General features: G+C 36.6%; 1 protein-coding gene across 6 annotated transcripts in view; it reads left to right on the forward strand.

Moving 5' to 3' along the window:
- Nucleotides 1-15,204, forward strand: part of LOC134541667 (proto-oncogene tyrosine-protein kinase ROS) — a 270,841-nt gene that overhangs the window by 176,503 nt on the left and 79,134 nt on the right. For all 6 annotated transcript variants that reach the window (XM_063385273.1, XM_063385274.1, XM_063385275.1 and 3 more), the window contains 4 exons: nt 6,936-7,125; nt 10,133-10,294; nt 11,400-11,561; nt 14,682-14,866. In XM_063385273.1, coding sequence (XP_063241343.1) covers nt 6,936-7,125; nt 10,133-10,294; nt 11,400-11,561; nt 14,682-14,866 — 699 coding nt within the window. The remainder of the gene's footprint in view (nt 1-6,935; nt 7,126-10,132; nt 10,295-11,399; nt 11,562-14,681; nt 14,867-15,204) is intronic.

Consider the following 15,204-nt stretch of genomic DNA (forward strand, 5'->3'; position numbering starts at 1 on the left):
AGTAAAATTAATTTGTTCTATACCATTTTGATCATACAGTTTGGTACAAAGTTCATGCTTAATAAATTATATTTATTGAATTAAATTTATTAAAAGATATATATATATTTTTTTGGTATTTGATTTAATTTTTGTTGAAATACTAACTAAAATTTTGTATTGTTGCTCTATCTGTAGGCCTCTGCGTATATTCAAATTTTTGAATATCAAAACAAATAGTTTATTATTCGTATTCAATTCAATTTTGAATACTAGCTCTTCGAAAAAACAAATATTCAGTCATTTATGAATACGTCTGTGCTGGATCTCAAAAGTCTGGAAACATTTTGGAATCAGAAAAGTTATTCTCATTGGGCGGGGACAAAATTTTCACAGGATTTAGGCATTGTTTTAGGGTTATTTGTGTGAAGTTTTTTTTGCTATACCTGGCTACATACATTTTTAAAAGACTAATATAGAAAAGCGGGACTTAACACAGTAATTAGGAACTATTACTAACACCCACATTGTCAGCCTAAGTATTTTAAAGTCTAGCAGGTCATTAAAAATAGATTAGCTGTGAAAATTAAAACACTGTTCGGTGTCAAAGTTGACAGGTTTCAGATCAAATGGTAGAAACACAGTATGCCAGCTCTGTGATTAGTTTCATTCGGAACGAGGCGGCAAGGAGAAAAAACTTCTATATATCTTGTGGAAAACATCTGGCTGCATACTCACAGCAGACTCCCAAAGCCTAACAACCTACTACAACATTTTTCTGGTGGATAATACACAGTGAATAACCACACACACACACGCGCACACACACACACACATACACACACACACACACACACACACTCACGCACTCACTCACACACTCACTCTCACCCACACACACATATATATGCTCACACTCACTCACACACATACATGCACACATTCACTCTTTCACTCACTCACTTACTCACTCTCGCACACTCAAACACTCACTCACTCACTCACTCACTCACTCACTCACTCACTCACTCACTCCTAGTGCAGTGACAGCTCAGGTTTTTCCTGTGTAGCCCAAAAATAAAGATGACACTAACAAGTGGTGAGGGAGGGGGGGGGGAGGGGTAACTTCGTCTCTTTTACCAAGCACACACTGGATAGAACAAGAGAGGAACATTCTAACATTCTAAGCAGCTACCATGTTCCTACACTGTAGTTAAAACAAGCCAAAAAATATAATCCATAAATGTTAATATTTTTTTAATGTAAATAATTTATTTTCACATAGTAAAATATTCCAACAAATAAGTTTTAAATTTATTTTAGACTTACATCATATTTAACTAGAGATTAAAACTGCTCATTGTATATCTTTTCAAACCCACCCTCTTGAAGTATCTTCACATATACCTACTGTAATTGCGTTACATATTTACTTTGCACTGTTTATTAAATTTTTTTGCAGATTGTATTTTGTTTACCATAAAAATAATAATTTATGTTTTCCTTTCAAAATTGTTGTATTTCAACAAAATTTTACCTATAGTAATTGTAGCTAACTTAACCTAACCAACCTTTCACTTTAGTTTTATTTATCTAATTTCCTAGAAGCTACTACACCACACATTTGGGTTCTCCTTCAGTATATATTTGTTATATGTTAAAAAAAAAGTTTTTTAGTGGGATTTTAATTCTTGCTATTCAAATTCAATATTCATATTCGAGAATAATTTGATATTCGTATTCGTATTTGATTCAAACTAAAAAACTGATATTCGCACAGGCCTGTCTTATCTGTGACCATGATATTGTTGATTTCTTTAATATAAACACAGACAACTCATAATCACATGAGCACTTTTTATTTAGTTTTATGTTAATGTTACATTAACCTGGTATTACATTAACCCGGTGTTATTTCCTACATAGTTTACAAAGTACCAAGCAAGCATTAGCTTTTTTTGTTTTCAGGCTTACCAACCAGAATACATAGAATGTCTCCAGGCATACTTTAAATTTATCTTCTCAACACTCTCCTCATAAATTTAAAACATAAGCATTCATTTCAAACTGTCTTCAGACATCAAAAACAATATTCTTTACAAGATTACAATAAGTATTTGAGTTGACAGCTTTTGTGAACATGTCGGCCAGCTGACATTCAGTTGGACAATACTGCAGGTTAAAGTTATTTTCATTCACCTTTTCACATAAGAACTTAAACTTGATATCAATATGTTTTGACCTCTTAAATACACTGTGATTTTTTATCATGTTGATTGTACTTTGATTGTCAATGTTCAGGTTCACCAAAATGTCTTCACCTGTTAGCTCGTACACAGAATTCAAGAAAATCAGTTCTTTGACACATTCACTTGCAGCAATAAATTCACTTTCTGCAGTGCTTAGCGATACTACAGGTTGACGTTTAGTAGACCAAGCAATTGGACTACCACCATACATGATGACATATCCAGATGTACTTCTACGAGATGCTTCATCGCCTGCATAGTCGGCGTCACTATAGGCATTTAACACTGTGGTGTTTTCACTGGTAGAATACTTGAGTCCTAAGTTCTGTGTCCCTTGGAGATACCTTAAGATTCTCTTAACTTTCTGAACATCATCTGCAGAAGGGTTTTCAGTTTTCCTTGAAGCTACATTCACCGCATATGTAATATCCGGTCTGGTTCTGTTGGACAGGTATAGTAAGCTACCAATTGCTTGTCTGTAAGGAAAACTCACAACTTTTTCTACATTGGATAATCGTTCTATCTCAATTACTTGACTTGTTGGGGTTTTTACAGGTTTGGAACAATCCATGTTGAACATTTTCAGCAACTGGGAAGTATAGGACTTCTGATGAAGGACAACTGAATCTGAAGTGTTTTTGATTTCAATTCCTACAAAACATTCAGGATTGTTGGTTATTCTTACTTCAAATTCTGTTTGAAGCTTGGACAGCAGGTCATCAATTTTGTTTCTCTTTGTAGACATGACAAGTCCATCATCAACCCAAAGTGCCATGAACAGATCACCTTCACTGTTTCTGAATACAGATTTGTCTGTTGTAAGTTGCAAAAGTCCCTGATTTGTGATAAAATCCACAAATCTTTTGTTCCAAGCTCTTGGAGCTTGTTTTAGTCCATACAGGGACTTCTTCAGTTTTATCACTGAACCAGTTTCATTCTCAAAACCTTCTGGCAAAGACATGTAAAGTTCTTGTTCCAAATTACCATACAGAAAAGCTGTTTTCACATCAAAGAGCTTGAAAGACATTTGTTTGGAATTTCCATAAGCCACAAGAAATCTCAAAGTATTTACAGACACAACTGAGCTAAAAGTTTCTTCAAAGTCATATCCCGGTTTTTGTTCGCATCCACGCACTACTAGTCTGGCTTTGTATACGTTATTGTCCTTTATACGAAATACCCATCGACTACTAAGCAGTCTTTGACTCCCTTTGACTTTGTCCCTTTCGACAAACTCTAAGACCTCATTTTTCAGTAGGGAAGATTTTTCTTCCTCAATCGCATTCAGCCAAAGTTCTCTATCTGCACCTGTGATGGCTTCCTGGTAAGACAGTAGAACATATTCTTGCAAATGTGTAGGCAATTTTCTCTCTCTTCTTTCTTTCACACATGAATTTTTGTCTTCAGTAGATACGTCAGATTCTTTAGTAGCAGCTTGACAATCTTCTTCTTGAGTTTTATTGGATTGAAAACCCAAAAATGGTTCTTCGCCATCACTGTCATCTTCAATTTTGGCATGTTCTACTGGTTCATGGTGTATAAGCAATTTTTTGTTACCTTCATTTTTTTCACAAGATTTACTTCTCACCATTATTCTATTTGAAGACTCCCTGTCAGAACTCAGTTCAGCACCTTCCACAAAGGTTACATCTCTTGACAATTCAATTCTGTTTTCATTTGGATTCCATAGTCTGTATCCATTTGACGATTATCCAATCATCACAAGTTTTTTGCATCTACCATCCAGTTTTTTTAATTTCTTCACATTCTTGGCATAAGCACTGCAACCAAACAATTTTAGATTAGAGAGATCAGGTTTTTTTCCATACCATAACTCTGCAGGGGTAAGGTCTACCGTGACGGATGGACTTCTGTTTAACAAATATGTGGACGTGCGCAACGCCTCTCCCCACATGTTTTTGTCGAGACCAGAGTCAAAAAGAAGTGCTCTTGTCTTCTCCATCAAAGTCCTGTTAAGTCTTTCTGCGCGGCCATTTAGCTGAGGAGAAGCTGGTGTAGCATAATCTATCTTAATTCCCCTTTCTAGACACCAATTTCGGAATTCATTAGAGCTGTATTCACCTCCCATATCACACCGAAGCTTGTGTATCTTCATATTCCATTTTGATTCTGCTTCAGCCACAAAACATTGTGTGGCATGGTAGACATCAGATTTATTCTTAATCAGAGTTACCACAGCAAAATGTGTATAGTCATCTAGGAATGTCACAAAGTAATTATTGTAGCCGTCCCAGGTAGAATCAAGAGGTCCACAAACATCTGTATGAACAATTTCCAGAGGTCTTGTTGCCCTATCTCTCTCTCCTCCAAAGGGTTTTCTGGTCTGTTTCGATGATAAACAAGTTTAACAGACAGTATCAGAACTAAAATTCAGATTTTCCAGTCCAAAGGACAAGTCAGTCAGTTTCTTCAAGTTTTCAAAGTTTAAATGTCCCAGTTTTCTGTGCCACAACATTGCATCAGTCACTTGTTTGTGTTCAGTCAGAAATGTTTTTTCACAATGTGTCAGCTTTATGGTATAAAGTCCATTTGCTTCTTTAACACCTACAATTTTGACACCACTTTTATTAATCTCTACCCTGTCTTCAGCAAAGTTAACACTGCCTCCACTTTCTGTAATTTTGTTTACAGACATCAAATTTTTCGTCAAGCCTGGAACATACAACACGTCCTTAAGTATACATTCTTTATACTCTATGTCACCCTTAAGTTTTGCACTGAGATTTTCGTCAACTTTGGATGTCGTGATTTCAGAGTCAACATTTTCAGTATTCAACATGAACTGACTGGTTGTGGCCATATGTGAGGTACAGCCAGAGTCAAGAACCCATGTTCCCTTATGGATTTTCCTGGTGGATTCTGTTAAAAATGCAACTTTAAAATTTTCACGTGTACCAGCCCTGTTTCCTTTGTTTCTGAAGTAGCAGTTTTCTTCACTATGGTTGTCCTTTTTACATATTTTACATGGTTTTGATTTAAAGGTACAGTTTCTGGATATGTGGCCTCTATTGTTACATCTGTAACATATAACATCCCTGTTCACAGTTCTGAATGCAACATTGTCACACTCACCACTTGACTGGGTGCGTTCCTCTTCTGCCAATAACCTTGCAATAAGGTTTGTCTAGGTCTGGTCACACTTAGGAGTTGAATCCCAGGCAGTCATGAAAAACTTGTAACTGCTCGGCAATGATGACAAAATCTTTCCTATCATCGTTTCATCATCAATACAATGCCCTACACTTTTCAATTTGACAGATAAATTTTGAATTTCTGAGAGGTCTGATGCAACACAGTTAATTTTGAAATTGAAAAATGCTTGAAGTAGTGAGTTCTGTAGTGGTTACTGTCTCGTTCGTAAATAGAACACAATTTTTTAAACATTTCCTTCGCCGTGGTGCAACACATAACAAACTGAATGTTACCTTTGTCAATAGTAGTAACAATGTATCTTTGTGCCTTGGCGTCCTTCTTTACCCAATCCTTGTCACGTTTTTCGGTATCATCTTCTTCGCTAATGACATTGTACACGTCTGCTGCTTTCATTAACACAGTTATTTGAAATTTCCAAATACTGAAATTTGCATGACCAACGAGTTTTTCAACTTGCAAGAAGTCGTCCGACGATGTAGCCATTTTGCAATAAACGTTTTTCCGTTTTGTCACATAATTGAAAACAATCCCAACGATTTTAACATTATCACACCTGGGCCCATAACCTGTTGATTTCTTTAATATAAACACAGACAACTCATAATCACACGAGCACTTTTTATTTAGTTTTATGTTAATGTTACATTAACCTGGTATTACATTAACCCGGTGTTATTTCCTACATAGTTTACAAAGTACCAAGCAAGCATTAGCTTTTTTTGTTTTCAGGCTTACCAACCAGAATACATAGAATGTCTCCAGGCATACTTTAAATTTATCTTCTCAACAGATATTCCATGTTCATGTCAGTGGGTGGTAAAGTTTTATGGTTTTGTGTGTTTTAAGATATTGTAATATGATACATTCTGAGAAATAAGCATTTGAAATTCATAAGTTGTCTTTTCTGTAACTTTGTGAGTTTGATTATGTTAGCAGATGTGTACTTCTTTTAATTATCTTGCCTGAAGATGAATGCTGAAAAAAAAGATTAATAGTTGATAAATGGTGCCCTGAGAAAAGTAGTGGTAAAAATATGTATTCGCATTAGTAAGGCCCTGGTGCAGCCATTTTCTTTCATTTTAAATGGTTTCCAGAAATAACGCAAGATTTGAAATAATCTATAACATAGGCCATGATGGGTTTCTTTATTAACTTTTCTGATGTGTTATACGTATGTTATCTGAATAATGAATTAATTAATAGTTTGATTGCTGTAGTTTAGTTTTTGCACTTAGTTAATAATTTAATAACGACTTCTCTTGAATATGACAGTTTACTACAGTGATGTTGGCTTACTACTGCACATGTTTTCATCTATATCCAGTAATCACCTTCAATATCTCAACAGACCATATTTCTCAGTAGACCATTACTGTTATGACCACTAATGCTACAAAATACTACTATGCACACAAGTGTTCACCCATTGACATTCAACACAAATACATCTCATAAACACTCATTGACTAGAGATAAAATAGAATTTTAAATACTAGATAGTGCAGGATTCAGTTTTCCTGTTTAATTTTCCAGGTTTTTCGAAGTAATCTGAATGGATCTCAGCGAGAGCGTTTGCCATTCTTGATCGGGGCAAGGAAGTTGTATTTGGATGCTATCAATGCCTTCATCTACTGGTACACGGAGCACGATGTCGAGTGCTTACGGCTCAACGGCAAGCAGAAGCACACATACCACAAGGCAGAGTTCTACTCGGGGAAGCGAGGTGAAACTGCATAATGGGCTCCTTTATGATTGAATGCTCCTGATGCAATTAGAAATTTCAAGATTGTAACCTATTGTACTTTGAACTTATTTAGACATACATTTTTATTTATCATATATACGTAATTAATTGAATCCTTCACCATTTTCCAAAAAAATTTTAAGTTTTTTTTACATTTTCCATAATTTTTGAGAACTATTATTTATTTTATTTTTTCCTATGATTTAGGGTAATATATCTAGGTGGTTTTTAAAATATGAAATAAATTTTAGTTTTAATTATGGTTCATATAATTAATATTTATTATATTACACAAATTTTTAAGTTGTAGTATATAATTTACTACAAAAGTTATTGCTAAATGAAGTACCATATTTACCCAAAAATAATGTGACTCTGAATATTATGCGTCCCCGTACTTTATGATTATGCATTTATAACCTAATTGATTGGAAATTGCAATTCCAGTACATAGCACTTGAAAATCATTTAAATTATTAAATTTAGTACATATTTACTAGACCCTTTCTGGTGCCTCTTTTATCAGTGGAATGATTTACATGGTTTCTTTTGAAACACCAAGCAACAGTTTAAAAAAAAAAATTTTTGTGACTAGTTTAAAGGCAGCTGTTCATGAAGCAAAGAATGAGGTGACATAAGGTTGTTCGGTGGACGTTTGGGAGGGAGAGGGAGGGGCAGGGTTGTTCTCCCCAGCAGCCTCAGTGAAGAGAAGCAGAAACAACCCTGTGACCAACTCCATTGCACCCCCTCCTTCATCCTGCATCTCATCTGTCACGCCTGTGCAGAGGTTCAGGAAGCCTCGGACTAAAGAGGCATGAGTGACACTGTTTGCAGGAGAGCCTGAAGTTTTTCAACTAAGCCGTTCCCAATGGCAAGATACAAGTGTGTGATTATAATGCAACCCCCAATTTTATTTCCTACTGTTTTGGTAAAAATCATAGCATTATATTTAGGTAAATATGGTAGTTAAACTGAATGTGTCTTTATTGTCTCTACATTTGGGAGAATGTCATTTCCAGGCAAAAACATATGTTTTGATGGTGCATTGTTGAAAACAGATAATTTTGTTGGAGTAACCTTCAATTGATGTGTAATGAGTAGATACAAGATTTTGTGGTTTTATTTTTACCCCAATTTTAGTTTTAAGATAGAAGAATTCAGTGTTTTTGTTTTTATTTTTATAAAAGTTGTTTTATAAAACTTACTTCACCAAATAGTGAAAAAAATTATATGCTGCATTTCTGCAATAAAATTATTTGTAATACAGTTAACCCTCGATTTTCGGACCTCGATGTTCCGGACATCGGATAAGTCGGACAACCATTAAAAATAAATAAATTTAAAAAATTTGCAACAGACAATATTAATTTCTTTAACGTATAAGACACTACAATAGCAATGGCGGTGTTCAATAATGTGGAAAAAAAAACAAAATATGTACAGCCTGGTATGGGCCGATTCTTTTAAGGGGAAAAAAGTGGCAATTCGGATGTCAGAGACTTGACAATGCTGCCTTGCCGGCGGAGACGTGGCGTCATAGCCGACGGAGACGTGGCGTAATAGCCTGCCGGCTGCTAGCTAGAACACGTCCTTCTCTTCCCCTCTTGGCGGCAGATGCACGGACTATTGTGCGTCACGTGCTGTTAAACAGCAGGTGTACATGTCAGTATGCGGCTAGCTTATTGTTAACACTCGTTACACTTACCTAGTTCCGCACGCTGCGATTTTTTCATGTTATGAACATTCACATTTCACAATGGGGCCTAAAAGAAAGTGCGTGACTTTGACTGTTGCTGAAAAATTAAAATTGATAAAAAAACTTGAGTCTGGTGTTTCTGTGGCGAATCTATGTCTGGAGTACGGTATCGCGAAACAAACAGTGTCGGACATAAAAAGAAATAAAGACAAGTTTAAGCAGTTTGTGTTCAAGTGTGACTCGGAAAAAATTGTTTCCAGCAGAAAACGGCTTAAGCAGCCTACAGAAACAGATCTTGAAACTTTAAATTTTTTATGCCCGGTGTTGTGTACGAGGTACATGCGGCGGCAACGCAGCAACAGCTGAGTTGATAGATACGCACAGCGCGCCAGCAGACTACTGTGACCTTGCGCGCGACCTTGCCTGGCCGTCTCGTGCTTGCTGCTCACAGTTGACCTTGCTAGCGGCCATACGCAGCTACGGACTTGTGTTTCCCTGCAGAATGTTTGCCGTGCTTTACTTAAAAGACGCTGAATAATAAATTATGTATTACATTGCAACTGTCTTTAACCTGATACCGCTTTGTATATTTTATTTCGTAACACTGGTATGTAGTTATCTTTGGGTGTAACCTAAAATTATCCACTCGATAACTCGGACAAATCATAACTCGGACAACTTCTCCCCCCTTTTAGTCCGACTTATCGAGGGTTTAATGTAATTGGTCTTAAAACATATACAATCAGAAAAAAAAAAATAAAATTCTGATCATTTGTGGTTTAAAAGTGATCCAGTGAGAGATGCATAATGAAACAAATTAAAATAATTTTTCTTATCCATGCACTTTGGTTCCATTTTTGTCTGGAAGTGACAGTCCTTGAATTTTAAACATTAAATTTATTTTTATGATTTGAATTAAGTTTTGTTTAAATACTAATAATTCTATTACATAACTGCATTCCAGTGTAATATGGTGTATTATCTTGCATTTCGGGGTTATGTGATGTAGGGACATGTTTTTGGTGTTATTTCGGTTTTATCGCAATTCACTTTATAAGCTTGTCTTTAAACTTAGTAACTTATTATTAGAAACTTTTATTATTGACTGTACGTCATTGCTTGTTTTAGACTGTAAGTTGCTCCTGACTCCACTATCTCTGACACCCTCGTGGCCACCTCTCCAACACTGTCCTTTGAGGAGTTCCTTCTACACCCGACAGGTAGTTGTTAGTTGTTGAAGGTACTGAGACCCGAGTGTCGGGGTCTGTGAACTGGTGCGGTTGCCGACAGTGATGGGCCTGACTCTGGACGTGGACCGGCGGAGGCTGTACTGGATCGTGAGCAGCTACGAGGGATCCACCCTGTTCCAGGCCTCCACGGCAGAGCTGCTCGGGACCGAGCTCTTCCTCGCTCCCACCAAGGTGGCCAACTTGCAGCACCGCAACATACAAGGTCCCGCACCTTGCTCGCTCGCTCGCTCGCTGGCATTGTGGTCTCATTAGGCCTGTGTCCTGTGGCATCCTCTTGTTTCCCCCCACAATCCAAGGCAATGGGGGAAGCATGAAGTTAGAAGATAGTCTCTAATTTAAATTTTAAAAATTTTGAATTAATGTCTAAAGCCAAGATTTGTGATTTTATTTTGTAAGCTTGATGAATACTGATTTGATATTTAGTTATGAATCTTGTATAATTAGTTGCCCAAATAGTTACAGCAAAACGTTTTGTTTAAATATGCACAACTGAAAGACTTTATTTTTAGGATTATGTACAAAGACTAGGATATTAAAACATATTTCTTGTACATGTATTTTCAGTTACTTAATCTCTATTTATGCACGTAGTGAGGGTTTACTACTTTAACTTTGTAAAGAGACTGAGGAACTGTAACTGCCCACTATTTAATACAGGATGTAGTTACAGGTGAAGGTTTGTCTTTTATATTTAACTTCCAGATAGCTTTTATTATAACAGTCTAAAGCTGTTGATTGTTGATCCTTCTGATTTTGACCACTTAAGTTAAAAATCAAGTCAATATAAACTGTATACATCAAAAATATTTTTAATGTATTGATATCTGTGTGTTTATTTACTTCAATCAAAAAATTTAATATGTTTCAATGAATACAATGTTTTCAGGGCGGTTAAAACCTCCGGTGTCCCCTCCCTCTTTGCACTTCCAGTTCTGCTTGGCACTACTTGTGCTATGTCATTGCACTGAAGTTGGCACACGTCATTCTGATAGCTGCAACGCACTCATTTCACCGTGTTAAAGTTTATAGAAATTGTAACATGGCATGTGTTTCAATACATAAATAACAATATTGTCTTATATTTTCATTTGTCTTTATTCTTTCTGCATTAATTATGTGCAATAGGATCGCTAACTTGGAAATTAAAGAATTTGTTCTCTTCATAATGTTAAAAAAAAATTATAATAAGGAATTTCATTATTTGTTTGGTTCGTGGTTCATGAATGGTTTTATCGGACTGAAACACAAACATGCAAAGAAGTCTTGCGAGTGTCCGCCACGTGCAGTCGGCGCTGCTGGGTCCGCAGGTCCCCTGTGCTACTTCAGCGACCACCTGCTGTGGCTGCAGGACGACCGCAACGCCGTCATCGGCGACCTGGCCGCCCAGAACACGGCCGTGATCAGCGGCATGAGCCTGTCGGGGCTGAGCATGGTCGCGGTACGGGACCCGGCCCTGCACACCTACCCCGGTGAGGACCTCGTCTCGCCACTGCTCACGTGGCAAGGGAATGTTGAAGCTTGACGACTTTAATCCAGGGTGTCCACAAGGAAAAAATATTTCGTACCAACTTAGGCGAGAAAAAAGTACTAGATTAGAAAAAAAAGTACTAAATTATAATTTGTTATGGTTTTTAACAATTTAGGAAGTTATTATGACATTGCAATGCTCGAACTTAAATATCACACCACACACACATACATTCCATAGTTTTTTAAAAATAATTACGCTTAATAATAAAACATATTGGAGTTACAATAATATTATTATATTAAAGAAAAATGTACTAGATCTGTACTAAACCACTAAAAAAGTTATAAAAGTACTAGATCTAGTACGGAAGTACTAACTGTGGACATCCTTTCTTTAATCTGACACATTCGTGACTACGGCCAGTCCAAATTAATAATTTTGCCTATTCAGTTGTCACTATAGTTTTAACAGTTAATAAATATTAGAAAATGTGAAATGTGACCCTTTAGAAATCTATAAACACTCTACTCAAATGAAAGCAGAGAGTTATGATAAACTCAGAGTTAATTCAAATTGCAGGCAGTGCAGTAATGCTACCTGGCAGCCAAGGCTAACAACCAGAATCAACTCGAAAACTTATAAACGTGGACAACTTGATTGGTGCTGAATTACAGTGTATGCTAAACCATAGAGACTTTTTACTGTAAAAAGTTTCTGTAGGTAGTTATGATTGTTAGAGGGACTCCACAGTTTGTTACATTTTCACTGTAACCGTCACCCTCAAATATGAGTCGCGCCATATAACTGTCTCCAGGAGAATACAAGTGAATTCTTTATGGTTCGTGTCTCAGCTTATTGCCGCATGAGCAAGTAAGAAAGGGCACTCACGTCCTTCATCTTTCCCCTCTTCGTCCGTTATGGTCCTCCCTCCCCCCTTCCCCTTGAACCTAGCACTAACAAAAAAATACCAAGGAAAAAAATGTTATTTTTTATACCCATGTTTGTCCCCCCGTTTTCCAAGAGAGAAAAGACCGCAGGCTATTTCGTTGTCAATTTTTTTTGTCAGTTTCTTCAATAAAAAACAAGCATGCCCTTTACAGCAGTTTTGTCATGACTGAAATGTTTCAGTAGAAAGCGTAGGAAAACTCATGCAAAAACAACGTTTAGACACAGTTGGGACACAAAAACCTGCCGGAGATAGATGTGATAATTGTTTAGGGTGCCAGATATAAACACTGCTGCATGGCCACATGCACACCCTTCACCTCTTTCTCTCTCTCTCTCTCTCTGGTTTATTTTTAGAACCCCCCTCTTGCAGAGCGGTGGCGACAGGTGGCAGACATAGCTTAAACAGCACAATTCATGAGGCTTTACACTCACTGCTGAGATATTTTAACTAAACAATTTATATTTACTCATGACATATTTATTAAAAACCAACACAGGTTAGTTATTTAAGCATATAGTCAACCACAACAGTGCAATTTTAATTATTTGTTTACCCAATATTGAAATTTTTGCTTATGGGTAGCAGTACATTTTATTAAACAAAAAATCAGCATAAAATCTGCACCCATATGGTGATTACATGTGAGATGAGAGTTCTCTTTATAACGAAACTTATGATTTTTATGTTTTTTTTTAAATAGTTGTATTTTAATCAAGTTAAATTTTATGTTTTTACTAACCCCATCTAATTAGCATTATTTGGCAGTATGCATGCTGATAAATAAATAAATAAATAAATAAATAAATAAATGTAATAAGTACTTCCCCTAATCTGTATCAGTGAATATACATATTTAATTTTTTCTCTAACAATAGTGGAAAACTTTTGAAACATTAAGAATGTGCATGGATCAAATTTTGTTTTAAAAAAAAAATCTTAGAAATATAATATTCAGTATTTTTTTGTTCCAATATTTACATTTGTGAACATTTGTATTCAAGACCACTATAATAATGGGTGTTCCATAATTATTTGAATTAATTGGCAATTTCCTTTAACTTTTATTAGAAATCTACAAAGTCAAAGATGTTCTGCCTTCATCTCTTATTAAGAAATTTTTTTTATTGGTTTGTTGATTAAATTTTCACGCCATTATTCATATGTTATTGCCGTCTCTATGAATGTTTTGCTTTATAAGTATTGCACATTACTTTAATTTGTAATAATCTCTCCAGAGAACAATCTTCCTATTATCCGCTTTTTGCAAAATGGCAGGTCATATTAAAATGGCTAGACTTAACTCATTATGTCTTCTTCACTTAGTCAATCTTCTGTGTTTCTATGGTTAGGTAATGCATACAACTTAATTCATATAGTCTTATTTAAAAAAGAAATCTCATAAATTATGGAATTGATAAAAAAAAACTGCAATTCAATATTGTGGGTAAAGCAAAGCCATAAGGGAGCCAGATACAAACTGAAATATGCCATACTAGTTTTACCTGATTTATGCCACAAATATTTTTTAATGATTAATACTGAAAATTTGCTTTTGTTAAGTCAGAGATTACACAAAAGAGATTTAAAAAAACCATAATGTTGTGTCTATTGAGAGTATTGTTACAGTTGTAGTAATTTCCATTTGCTTATGACTTCATAGAGAAAAATACTTGTAGCAGCTAGTCACTATTAACAGTGTGCCACTAAATTATATACTTTGCTTAATAAAGCCAAGTTTGGAAAATTTAAACAATAGAAAAATGTTATGGTTCAAAAAATATTGAAAGCAAGATTTTGCCTTTCGGTTTCTAACTTTACTCCTTCAGTAGATGTGTCGTGTGTGAGGGTGCGCCCTAGGGCCATTCAGAACTGACAAACTGCATGGTGAGTGCCGTAGATGTGCAGCTTTCTCCATCGTCATGCAACTGCCCTAAGGCCCGGAATCTACAGACGCGACTAGCTGCGTGCGGCTGTCCACACCTTGTCGCAAGTGGCCCTTTTTCTGCATTGATTTGCATGGTGCCGCTTCGCATTAGTGAGTCATTAAACATATGAACCAATATAAAAAATGGTAGTGAGCGACAAGGAGCTGCCAGTTGCACGCAGCTGGTCGCATTAAACGGTTTTGTGTCTAAGAAACAAGAGACAAGTGTCTGTGATGTGTTCCAGATGTTGGTCTGCCGAAGGAGGAGATCAACGTCAGCCCGGAGGCCGTGAACCACTTGTCGGTGAGGATTGTGGGTTCCTCTCAGAACTTTTCGGTACAATGGGACCCAGTGATGAACGTCAACTATGGCAAGGTGTTCTATGAAGTGAAGATCGAGGAGCAGAACCACAAGAATACCAGCGATCCAGTGAGTGTCTGGCAGTGGATCCTGTTTCTTTCACAAATCACTAATTATATGTCCAGTCCACAATTCACACTCTTCACTGGAGCTAGGCTTAACAGTGGTTCGCCCCTTTACCTCCCACCTGTCCACACACACACAGTCTCCCGCCACTTGCACAGTCCCGTTGCTTCGCGTCATGCCACTCGCAAGGGGGGGGGGTTTCTCGTTCTTTTCGCCAAACTCACACTTCACTCCACTCACCTGTTGGAACTGTCGAACTCCTGCGGAGGTCGGCATTGCCGCTTTTATACCCTTTGGCAGTCTTTCTGGATCTGACTGGAGTGGTTGTGACGTATAACATC

This window comes from Bacillus rossius, assembly GCF_032445375.1.
Source record: "Bacillus rossius redtenbacheri isolate Brsri chromosome 4 unlocalized genomic scaffold, Brsri_v3 Brsri_v3_scf4_1, whole genome shotgun sequence".
Lineage (NCBI taxonomy): Eukaryota > Metazoa > Arthropoda > Insecta > Phasmatodea > Bacillidae > Bacillus > Bacillus rossius.